At 39.7% G+C, this 12,755-nt stretch overlaps 2 protein-coding genes across 2 annotated transcripts; both read right to left on the bottom strand.

Annotated features, from left to right (window-relative positions):
- Nucleotides 1-5,404: 5,404 nt before the first annotated feature.
- Nucleotides 5,405-6,400, bottom strand: LOC144653944 (allatostatin-A receptor-like). The gene has a single exon (XM_078514079.1). It carries the CDS (start codon nt 6,398-6,400, stop codon nt 5,441-5,443), a length of 960 nt encoding a protein of 319 aa, XP_078370205.1. The 3' UTR covers nt 5,405-5,440.
- Nucleotides 6,401-7,643: 1,243 nt separating this feature from the next.
- On the bottom strand, nt 7,644-8,765 carry LOC144654992 (penicillin V acylase-like). Its single transcript, XM_078515217.1, has one exon. The coding sequence runs from the start codon at nt 8,763-8,765 to the stop codon at nt 7,644-7,646; it is 1,122 nt and encodes a 373-aa protein (XP_078371343.1).
- Between the last annotated feature and the right edge of the window lie 3,990 nt (nt 8,766-12,755).

Genomic DNA, 12,755 nt, shown 5'->3' with positions numbered 1-12,755 from the left:
GGCATTTAGATATGCCGTCTTCACATCCATCTGATGCAAAATCAAATCGTGTTGTGCTGCCATTTGCATTAGCACACGCACTGATGTGAGATTAGCTGTTGGTGCAAACACCTCTCACTTGACTGTAACCCTTAGCAACATACCTTGCTTTGTAAGTTTTAGCACCATTGGAACTTTCTTTGATAGTGTACACCCAACGGCCCCCCCCTGAATTTTTGCCCTCTGGCAAAGGAGACAAAGTAAATGTGTTATTCTCAGTTAGAGAATTCATCTCTTCCTTCATTGCTGCCTCCCAGTTACTAGACTCAGGTGATTCCATAGCCTCTTGGTAAGTTTGAGGGAAAGCAGAAAATTTGTAACAGTAATCTACACTCGTCAGTACCTGATCACTATCCTTCATGTTTGTGACATAATCTCTCAGGTAAGCTGGGGGTCTTCTCTCCCTCGTGGAGCGTCTCACACTTTCATCACGAGGCTGTGAAGTAGGACTAGATTCATTCTCAGCCTTAGGTCCTTCAGCAAGTTCATCCAGACCCTCTCCGGATCTGTCAACATCAGATTCACTACAAGTATCAGGGTTAGTATTGTGTCGTGATGGCATGAAATCATCATCACCCAGTGGAATTTCAGTTTGGGTCTGTCGTTCAACATGTACCCCTCTCCTAGGGAACTTCACCACCCTGTACTTCATAATCTTGCCCGTCTCTGGGATTAACACCAGATAGGCAGGACTCTCTTTATCATACCCAAGGAAAATCCCTTTGGTGCACCTGGGATCCAATTTCTTCTTATTCTGCTTATATGCATAGCATTCAGATCCAAAAACTCTCATGTTTGACAAATTTGGCTTCTTGCCAGTGATAGCAAAGTATGCAGTTTGCTTAAGGCGGTTGTTAAAGCACCGATTGCGAATGTACGCAGCTGCCATTACCGCATAGGGCCAAAACCCTTTGCCCAGATTGGCTTGCAGGAGTAAACACCTTCCCATCTCAAACAAGGTTCTCCAGTGTCGCTCTGCCGTCCCATTTTGGTGGGGAGAATGGCGTGCAGACATTTCATGCTTTATCTTATTTTTCTCCAGCAGAGATTTAAATTCCTGAGAAATAAATTCACCACCATTATCCGATCTAATACATTTGACCTCTCCGTATGGTGCTGTGTCTGCTAAAAACTTCTTTGTTGCAGCTACAGTGTCACTCTTACGTTTCAGAAAATATACAAAAATTGCTCCTGAATAGTCATCTGTAAAAGCTATGGAATATCTGAAACCCTCTCTAGAAGCTGGATCGATAGGTCCAGCCAAATCTGTATGAACTAATTCTAATGGTGCAGTAGCACGAGCATCAGGATTCCTATTCCTACTTTGGGTCATCTTTCCTTCAATACAAACATTACAATCTTGGGGTTTACTAGAACTACTATTACTTATTTTCATACCTTCCACTACACCTTTTAGTTTCAAGATGTCCTCATAATTACAGTGTCCTAGTATTTCATGCCAACCCTTCAGGTCACAAGTATAATTAACAGAGTCAGTGTCATTCTTGTCGAAGGTACTAAGATAGTACAGTCTACAATGCTTCTCGATGTTAAACTTGGTACCATCCTTGTAAACTAATTCAGCAGAGTCAGGATTGAAAGTCACTGAAGCACCTCTTTCAGTCGCAGCTTGCACTGAAAATATGTTCTGCGGGTATGCAGGAATGTATAACGCATTCTTCAGTGTTGCACTGACATACTTTCCAGTGGTATCCATGATGGTTATCTCAACATCCCCTCTCTTGAGTGCCACGTTGTTAGATCGTGTCCCAACTGCTAGCTCGATGTAGTGCTTTTCTGGTGTGATCTTGTCATCAAATTTGCTGAATTTGGACTCGTCATTGATGATGTGAGTGGTCGCACCGCAATCCACCAGTAGGGCATTTGGCTTCCCAGTAGTGTTCCCATTTACATAGGCATTGGTCTCAAATGCAAATGAATGCTCCACTTCCTCATCAGAATCCTCCAAAGTCTCAGAAGCCTGACTGACTTTGTCGGTCTTGTTCTTTCTTTTGCGTCGACATGTTCTGTCACTGTGTGATGAATTATGGCACGTGTTGCACCAGTGCCCCCGTCCGTTCCTGCCTTTGTCTTTATTACCACAGAAGCGAGCAATGTGCCCTGGCTGGCTACATTGAAAACAGGTGATATTCGGCTGGGATTCTTGCTTGTGTTCAGTTTTCATAACTGAGTGATTTCCCGTCGCTATACTCGCTCGCTCTGTGTCTTCGAAGCTTCGTAAGGCCACTTTAAATTCGCCAAATGTTTGTTCTTTCTCGCTCTGAGTAATAACGACAACAAACGGCTTGTATTCTTCTGGTAGGCCTTTCAGTACCATCGCTATGAGAAGGCTATCCGTCACGGTTTCACCGGCATTTTTAAGAGCTGTTGCCGCGGTCTCTGCTCGTATGACATAGTCTGTCACTGTCTCGTGTGCTGACTTCACAAGCGAGGTCAGTTCCGTGTACAACGAGATCACTCTCGGCTTGCCTGCATAGGCGTACGGGCACCTTCGGACCTGGGGAGGCGGAGACCTTACTGCCCGAAAAAAAAAATGGCATGGGTTGAGAGCCGAATAAAGAGGCCTATATAATATCCAAAACAAAACGTGCATTAAAATAGTTGTGAAAAAGCCTTGCCTGCTTGCTTAAAGGAAACGATAGTTCTTTAATTAATTTCGTGGCATTGCCCGAAGGTGTCAATGCACTGAATCCTTTTTCTTCAGAAATAGCGTAGTGTGCTCTTAAAATCTTTAATGCTTTCCTCCCGTCATCCTGTGCATCTCTCATTACAAGGGAAAGGCTTTTGTCGTCTAGAAATTGTATTAACTCCGCGAAAGCTTCTTCATTCTTGGCTGCATTAACGTCCTCAAATTCAGCCGTAGTGATCGTATCCTTCAACTTTTGCAATCGCATGTATCCGAGAAACTTGACTTCCCATTGCTCATATTTCCGTTCATCCCCATCGAAGAGTAGTCTCCCGTACCTTGACCTGGGCCCATAACCTGTTTCGTTCATGACGGGGGGAGGATTGTTCGGATTTTCGGATCAATAGATCAAACACGCCACGCCATGTTTTCACTTCGAGGAACAACAACATCCGGGACTTTATTGACGTCAGATCTTATACATATTAATGAGATCATCCTAACAAATACTCGATGCCTGAAAGGTGCTTGCAGATGCACTCTTAGGGGGTAGGCTGGATCACCGTAAATGCACATAGCCTGTCCAGTGGTTGAAAAAGCATGTATTTGGAGGCTGTCATACAGGTGTGACTCTGCTAACATTGCAGCATCATGTTTTCGTCCTTCTGTTGAAGGAAAAATAGAATGTATACCACCATGAGAATGGTCACAAATTCTGAATTGTATTCCTCACATCTTAGCACTTTGTTATTATTAACAAAGCAAAGCAGACTAAAAATAGGGAGGTAGCTCTTGAATTTGCCTTCAGATCATGATTTTTAAAAAAAAATCTGGAAAGTCCCAAGACTTCATAGTCAGCATAGTTAACCATGTATCATGAATTGCCCCAACCACCTTTAAATCGAGCTAAACGTGGCTTACCTACTGGCCCATAGAGATGTGCAATTAAGCCATTTGGTACCACGACTGACTGAAACTTTAATCCATGCACACGCTTGTGCCCATTGTACACCAGTCGTTGGTGTTCTCCTGGTCTTGATATCGGGCGAACAGTTCCGTCCACAAAACCAAAGCAATTATCTAGTGGTGCTCCCTTGTTAGAAATAACTTCAGCGTAGTTTTCGAGCTGGAGGGCACTTAAGATGTTTTGATTCCAATGCATGATTCGATGTCCGTGGTTGTCATATAGCCAATCCATTACAGTATTGTTTATCATGCATAGTTCGGGTACTGGCCTTCCAAAAATCGGAATCATGTCAGAGTAACGACAAGGGAAAGCAAATCGCTTCAGAAGGATACAAAGGCCTTCGGTTCCATCACAAACTGTCCCTTGATTACATTTAAACACTGCAGGAATTCGTAGTGCATCTTGCAGTCGGGTAATATGATGCTTCTCTACCCTAAAGTTGGCTTTACACTCGGCTTCATTCGCTTCCTGCAAGCAAAATCTCGGATACTCCTCGTAAGGAAAATCCAAATTATCTGACTTGTTTTCCTCATAAAGCAGCAAGAACTCTAAATCGGTTATAAAGCCCCTTGCATGACTAATAAGCAACAGTTCACGAGTTTCTCTTAAAGAAGCCATGACTCTGCACAAGCTCGACAAAAATCATCGCGTCGCTTGCAACACTTAACTTAATTTTTCCGCCACGGACGCCGCGTACTCGACCCAGGCTCTCTTCCACCGTCGCGTCCTTCAAGAAGTCCGCGTTCCTGTATCTTAAAGTCCCTAATTATTGAAAAAGATACTACTTGCTTTACCACATTTACCACATTTTTAATTTAATCCTGGTACTAAGGAAACTAAATTACTTTTTTGGTTTAGTTGAGACACAATTTAAAAAAACGAAAAAATTACGCTAACATTTCAACTGAGATCATTTCTATCCCTGTAAGCTATTTCTGTCGGCGCAAGGTCGAAATAATTGGATGGCATAATGTGGGGACCACACAGCTGTTCAAATTACATTAAAATCTGCCTAATAGTAAAGGAAAAGCTAAGAACCACTATGAGCATTGTCATCTTCTTTTATTACATTTTTAGATGTGGTTACAAAATGGAGACCATAATATTGGCGATATTCAGCAAAAGTGTGAAACCGTAAAAGAATATGTTAATGAAAAGGATATCGATTTTTACATTACATAAACAGCTTTATTTCGGCCAACAAAATATTTATGACAAGACAATGGACTGTTCGCTTTGAAAAAAAAGTGGAGAAACAGTACTGTCGCGGACGATAGTATAGGTGGTGACACTGTATTTGGTATTTGTACCATATACTTGGTTAATCTTTCGATCTCCTAAATTGAATCCAGTTTGAGCCATTCGCCGACTACAAAATATTCAATCCAAGCCATGTTCTCGAATAATTAAGAGGGACCAGTTAAGATCGCCAGTTGTCATATTGATACCGGGTATTAGTAAAAAGGTTTCTTTACGTACAAAATCCACATCTACATTTATTGAGTTGATAAAATCGTGAACGACATCACTTAAAAAGAAATCACATAGAAAATAAAAGTCGAAATTTAATATGTGATAAGGGACAATAGCTTTGTGAAATCCAAATATGGCCACATGTGTTCTCGCTCATTTAAAAATCGTAGCTCAGTAATTCCTGTACAGCAAAAAAACGACGATTCAAGATTCTCCATTTTCAGTTAGTTGCTGTCCTTAATATGCGTTCCTTTTTGGCTAGGCTCGTAAGATTCATTCTGATGTAAAATTCGTCCGCATTTCCAACAAAACTTTCAGTTACGGCAATTACCTGTTAACATTTCCTTTAGTGCCTTGTAAAAATTTGAACTAGACACAAAAATAATTACTGGGTTAATTGCCATGGGTAAAGAAGGAAAGACATAGAAAAACAAACTTGCAACTAGCAAGCATGAATCTTTGGCATACAGTGATGGAAAAACTGTTTTCAATAACAAAAACACACACAGCGGAGTCCAGCAAAGGAAAAATACAATCCCAATCGATATGAAGACTTTCATCACAATCATGTTCTGTTGACTTTTTCTTATTCTTGTGTTTTCGTGCATTTTGTCCGCTGCCGGCCTTGATCGTGTCAAACATTTCACGATTCTAGAGTAAAGTGTAATTATTGAAATAAGCGGCACACAGTAGCATAGTACAAATCCAGCGGAAAAATATATGGCAAGTTCCTTTTTACCCCATAAAAACCTGCAGTATGTCTGTTGACCCTGTTTAACGATTATCGAGAAGGGAATGTATGGGAAACCAATCAATAGTGGAATGATCCAAGTAAGTACTAGTAAAACTGTTCGGAGCCGCCTTGTCAGCATTAATGCCTTAAAGGGATGCACAATGGCGATGAATCTCTCCACAACAATCCACACTAGGCTCAGAACTGACACAGCCTGTGAAACAACTCTGGAATACAGTCCCATTTTGCACACAATCGTAGCCACTGGATCATCGATCAGATGTTTCTTTGAAAGCATCCCTTCAGTAGCGTACAGTGGCCAGTTGGTCAAAGCGGACAGTAGATCAGATACTGCCATGTTAACGATGAAGTAGTTTGTGCTTGTTCTGAGAGTTGCGTTCATCAGAAAGGTCACTGTGACTAAAATGTTGCCGGCAAAAGCAAAAATGCTTACAAAGGAAATAGCTGCTGCTAGTGTTGTTAAAACGACTTGGGAACACGTCGAGTGACCCATAAAATCATGGGAACTGGCGTTGTTCATGTTTTGCTAGTCAGATGTATGACTTAATTTCATTGAGATGCGGTGAACGTCTTATTTGAAATAATCAGGGAAAAGACATTGACGATTTGCTTTTTACCTGTCTATGACGTAATATAAGTTCAACGAACGTGATGTGTTTGTACGAGATCAAACAGTGTTATGAAATACGCTTTGTTGCTGCCGCCTCATAAATTCGTGTTCACCATAAATTCTTCACTTGATTGCTACATAAAACGATTAAAAATATGAAATAACAAAATTGTAATTAAAGAGTTATTTAAAAGGACAAGATTTAAAGAATTGTTTTCATTTATTTCTTTTTTCTGTTTCGCCTTTCAAGTATTTCCTGATTGTTCGATATGGAAATTATGAGTGTGCAAGTAAATTAATTCCAAGTACGGCAGGAACATAAGCTTTATAACAGCTTTTCGGTAAGTAGCCACTGTCACTTTTTTGTCGATCGGTGTCAAAGCTAAATGGAGACAAAATCAAATTGGCTATGAATCACTGAACTCTGAAAATATATTATGAAATTAGAATAAAAATCCGAAAACTTTTACAAAGATTTGCCAAACAAAAATCATCATTTGAACTTTTCACACTTCAGTTCACTCTACTCAGCTCAAAACACCCAAAAATGGAAAAAAAAAGGAAAAAATACACTTCGGCGAAAGTCTGCCACGACTATGTTTTCCGAATTTAGCCGCGACGAGGTCTCTTGGAGCATGCCCCGGTAGACAAGCCTTACAGAAAATTTTGAATTATAGATGCACAAACCCTATTTTCAGCATTATTGTAAGGTATTTCTTCTGAGAAGTTAATTTCCTTCAACTGTGAATAATTTCTCCAACTAAACGTTAACATTTTTCTTTTTTAATTTTTGGTGTAAGTCTAGACGAGGCAAGTGCTTTGCTAGTTACGGCCCTGCATAAAACTAAATACGATTTTATTTTATGTATCAACGACATGAGAATGAAATGATTGTATTTATTCATTCATTTATTCATTCATTTACTCTAACTGGGGTCACTAAGTCATGCCGTTTAGTGATTTATAAGTGTTTCTTTTTGTGAATCAAGGGCATTTGAATGGAAGAAAAAATAGAATGTCAGTAAACTGCCTTAAGTAAAAACGCACTTCATAACTTTTGTATTGAGATTGAAACATGCAACGTTAACACTTGGTATAAAAAATGTCCTCGCGTCATCGGAACACACTTTCAACACAAGATTTTCTTATAGTGTTAATCCTGTCCATTCACCGGGATAAGGTCATCAGTGATGTCCACAAAACCACCAATAGATTTCCCTACTTTCATTATCAGTCTTTGTCCTTTCTTTACATCGGCCATGCGAAGCACACGAATGGTCAGATCGTTATAGTCACGGAAATAAAGTGCCTTCTTGCTGAGGTCCTTGACGACAGCCCATAAGGTGTAGTCAACTGGGTATTTCTTTGTAAAGGGTTTCGGGTGACGGGAAGTGGCTACTCCACGGGGAATATCGACGGTGTTCAAGATATGAAAAGCCAGCATAACTGCTTCTTTGTTTGTGTGGACTTTATCAGCGAAATGAGCCATGGCGGCAGTGCGTACAAATCTCGATGGCGGTGTAAAGTCGCCGGGTACCCCAAGAAGCCCACTGCCCTGACCAACAGCGTCGAAATTCATTTGACCCAAAACCAATGGACCGTGAGCGAATTTGGAAAGTTGAATATAATTTCGAATGTTCATCATGTGGAAATCATAAGGTGGGGAATTGGTCACAACGCCAAGAGTGTTATTGTACTGTTTTCTTCCCTGTTTTGTGAACTCAATGATGATACCATCGCCAGTTGCGTCAGTGATCGAGTAATGTTGTTCGAAGGGGTTCTGGTTGATTGGAAGTGTTGCCTCCCATACCAGCGGAAAGGAATCCTCAGTCCTCAGAGTTCTTCTTATTTCCTGTACAGTCCCGAAGTTTCCCAGGATCCATAACGGGAACTGTAAAGAAGACACTGCCGTGCCACATTTTTTGCGCGGAACTTCCTGAAATTGGGCAAAGCCAGGGAATAGGAGTGAACCAACTGAAAGACCAGCTTCATTTAAGCCGTCAATAGCAATGGGCAAATCCAGAGCATCAAGGTATGCGATACTATATTTATTTTGCCACTGCAATGCTGAATGCAAAATACATTCTGGCTTAGGAATGGCGGTGTGGGAATATCCCTTAGGCTCCACGACGAGATGAGACTCGATGTCGATGTTAAACTCCTGGCTACGACCGACGATCACCGAGCTATCTTCGGAAGTTACTCGGAATTCTGTACAGGCGTCTGTAACAAGAAGGTTATGAAGCAGCATCTGAATCAGGATAAGAAACTTCATATTTAAGGACGCAGAAAGCAATCTGAAAATAGGTTAAGCAGAGAGTATAATGTTTTAGTGTTTAGTTTTTGGTACAACCGCATTCAAGTCCCAATTCAGGAGTATTGTTACACGTCACAGTGAGAGAAGTAAACAGGCGGAATAATTTCCTTTAAGGGAGAATTTACTAATAGAGAGTAACGCAGTGCGATCGAGTAACGGAGAAAACATTATAAGGATTTAAAAGTTAAAAACCTTACAAAACAGGCAATTATATTTTCATTACAGATACTATGCTAAGAAAATCTAGTATCAGGCGATATGCCGCGTGATTTCGCAGAATAATTGTCAAATATAATCATGTAGGTTGCCAAGATTTGTTCGAGAAGTCTTCAACGCGCTGCATAACCACAGTTTTCTCAGCTGCAAAATATATATTTTTTTTTTGTAAATAGAGGTTTTACCAATAAAACAGAACCTCGTAATTTAAGATAAGCTAGTGTTTACCGGTCGTAAAAAAAGTAAAAACTTTCCCGCCAAAAATTAAACTTAAGCGCGCACGCCACTGAATTACGCTATGTTTGTCGACGAGTACGGAGACATTCAGACTAAAACAACAGAGTCGGAGGTCCCAATTTTTTCACTAAATTCTGAATTTTGGTACGGTAAATACCTCATCTTACCTTTTTGGTACGCTTCAGCGGCATATCAGGCTCGTTTGGTCTCGCGATGGGTATTTTGGCGAGACTGATATGCCGCCGAAGCGTAACAAAAAGGTACGATTAGGTATAAATATCGTCTAATTTTAAGCCGATATTCGATATTCCGCGCGATTTCGCAGGACTAAAGTTACACCGCCGTCTAATCGAATTTATACCAGAAACCCGTGATGCAATGATGTCAAATGGTTTAATATTTTCTAAACTTAGGAGTTGCTTTACTTGAAATGTATCTGCATATCTGTCTTGATTTAATAAAAGGTGGCTACAGTCTGGCTGTCAAGAAAATTGAATGGGGTTGAGATTTTTTTTTTTTTTTTTCTTTTTTTTTCTTTTAAGGACATGGGAGATTATTTGGCTTACTTTCAGTGGAAATGAAGTGCTTTCAATTTTATACTCATGGCTTTTATCCCTTCTACCTACCTACCCCCCCCCCCCCCTTCCATTTACTTTTGGTTAGTTTACAAAGGCTCCAACTCGCCATATCTACCCAACTTTGAATTCTAATGGCGCGCGCTGACTTGTAGAACAGAGGTGATCTAGTTTTTCATTTTGCTGTCTAAAGGAAGTTTGCCGGAGGACATCATTAAGTCCTATGAAGGTGGAAGTCTAACGATTTGCAAGTTTTGCGTCGGCTGTTATTGTACCTTAGAACAAAGCTTTAACGGGTTGAACTCTTGACTCGGTACAGTTTTGCTAGGTACAAATAGCGTTGTGCTTGCTTTAGACGGCAAAGGTCTTCAGCCACATCAACTAGGACTCGGAACTAGACTTTAGGGCTGATTTGAAGGCGGTCATGGCGATATTCGGCTTGAACTCTTCCTTGGCTGGAGACTTAGAAAAATTCTGTTGTAATGTCCGGGGGTATTGGTTCCCTTTATAACGATTTTTTCCACATCCGGGGTATTACATTGTGAATAAGATGGAAAGGTTGCAAAGAGCGCAGCTGATGGTCGAAAGGAAATCACTTCAAACCCTTATGTGAGTAGAATTCTCTTCATTTGAGGATTATTTTGCCGTTTGGCTAAGCTAGCAATCAGAGCGGCCTGTGATTCGATAGTTAGTCAGCAGCAATTCGATATGCGGGGTTTCCGGCCGTGAATTGACATGAACTATGACCGAATGGTCTCGCTGAGTCATGAATTATTTAGTTATTTTAATCCCGAATTCGTTGAAAATGAAGCGATCGTCGATGTAAAATGCTTTCTGATAGTTCATTTTAGACCATGCATGGATTTAGAAAGCTTTAGTCCATCTCTCGCTCCGGCGCTTTAAAAATTTGTTTTCATTTGATGTTATTTCATGTTGTAAACAAGTTAATTAAATTGGTAGAATTCATGATTTGAACAAAATGCCGTAAATGCAGTCTTTTTGGTTCATAAAGAGATTTATTAGAGTAATTTACGTTGAACATGAGCTACAACTAGTCGATTCATGCAAAGCTTCTTGCAAAAATATGTCTTTAGAACTAGAGCTGTGTCAAAATCTTTAGACACCTTTTATTAAATCAAGACAGATATATCAGCTGCAAAACGTATTTGAGTTTATTTGCCTCTCTAAAACTACCGACGAATAGTTGATCACTTTAAGTATGTAGCTATCTTTCTTTTCACTCTGTTTTATGTATTTACTATAACTGCAGGACTATAATGTAATGATACATCCTGATGTCAAATTGACTTCCGAACAATGTCAACGTTTCAGGCTTAGCTGCTTCAAACAGCGTGATACGATCGGTTTGTCCGCCCAGCAGATAACAGAGACATTAAATTCGGACTTTTTGGTACAAAACATACCAGTTGAAACTCACATACTTGGATTGAGAAAAATATTCCGGGTTTAACAGATCTTTGAACAGCCAAATTTATATTCGTGTCGTCGAAAACTTAAAAATAGTGGTCCATTTTTATTAACAATAGTTATTTTAGAGCACTAAAACTGTTTAAAAGCGCGTTTGGCTGCGGATGGCTCGGATGAAAATGGATTGCAATTTGAAAAACGTTAGCCAACGTTTTAAAGTTGTTTCTGTGCACCTTCAAAATTAATCGATATTTATAGCCGAAGTTTGATTTCTATACCCAAATAAAGGTTATATCTTCAGTTAAATGTTCAAAGATATTGTTTTTCATGGGTAGACTTGCCAACTACTTATTTCAGAAATCGAAATCCCCGTGACATAGTCCGTTTAAGCCTTCATTAAAATATTTCATATTTGTAAGCACTTCATTCCCTCTCTTTCTTCTCTGATTCTTGTTTTCGTAAATTTTTACCGTGCCTTTCTTGTTAGCTATGGCAAATAGAGGTACCTTAATCAATCAGAGTGTAACGTCGACCCAGTACTAGTTAGTCTTCTCAGTTGTAAAAGCGGACGGTCGTCTTCAGCAAAACCTCCACTAACATCAATAACAATAAAATTGGTTTCTTAACCACAACTTTCGAAGCGTGTTTTAAGCTCTCCTGCTAGTCTTTCGCGGTGGATATTTTCACATCCGCACACTTGAGATGTTGGCCTTGCAGTATTTCTACTTAAGTTACGCCTTAGTAAGACCAGTAGTAGCCATTGAAATTGATTCCGGTTATATTCTTTAACAGGAAATTTCGTGCTTTGTTCAATGCAATCTTGGATCCTTATTTTTTTTAATTAATTTCATGTGACGATTTAATATAATATCATAATAGGCATCGGAAGCTTATTTCATTTTCTTTAGTTCATCCGCCTTAGTGTCCTCTCAAATAGTCTTTAACAGTGTTGTGGTGGTAATATTGAACACACATATTGATTTTTTTGTACTTTGACGACAGTCTTCCGATTACTTTTGTTTTGTCACTAATTCTGGCAATCAAAGCTGAACAATAATGTAAAAGATCACTTTAAAGCGAGGCTAACCGATTCAAACAATGATGAATTAAGTTAAACAATAACGTACTCACATATCTAATCCGCGCAGTAATGCCTCCTAGAAGAATTGCTTGACCTTATAACAACGGTAAAAACCTCCGACGAATATTGCATTATTTGGCAATCCTTATCCTTGAGCGTCTACGAAAAGAGCGGAACCGATACAATCATACCGATGGTCTTAGCGCCGCGAAGTTGATAAATAAAAGGAAAACAAATTAATTACCTGAAATGAAAGAAAAAACTAAAAACAACCGTAACAGATTTATCTCTTATAGAGATATGAGATATGGTGTATGAGAGATAAACATCTTTTTTGAGTCTATTACGTTAAAATGCTGTATGCTAAAAATAATGTTGCCTTGCCCTGTTTATAGATTCTTTACCACCTAC

Source organism: Oculina patagonica, chromosome 5 (genome assembly GCF_052425735.1).
Source record: "Oculina patagonica isolate OP01 chromosome 5, crgOcupat, whole genome shotgun sequence".
Lineage (NCBI taxonomy): Eukaryota > Metazoa > Cnidaria > Anthozoa > Scleractinia > Oculinidae > Oculina > Oculina patagonica.
The sequence above is the reverse complement of the archived record's forward strand: the minus strand, read 5'-3'. Positions and strand labels throughout refer to the sequence as shown.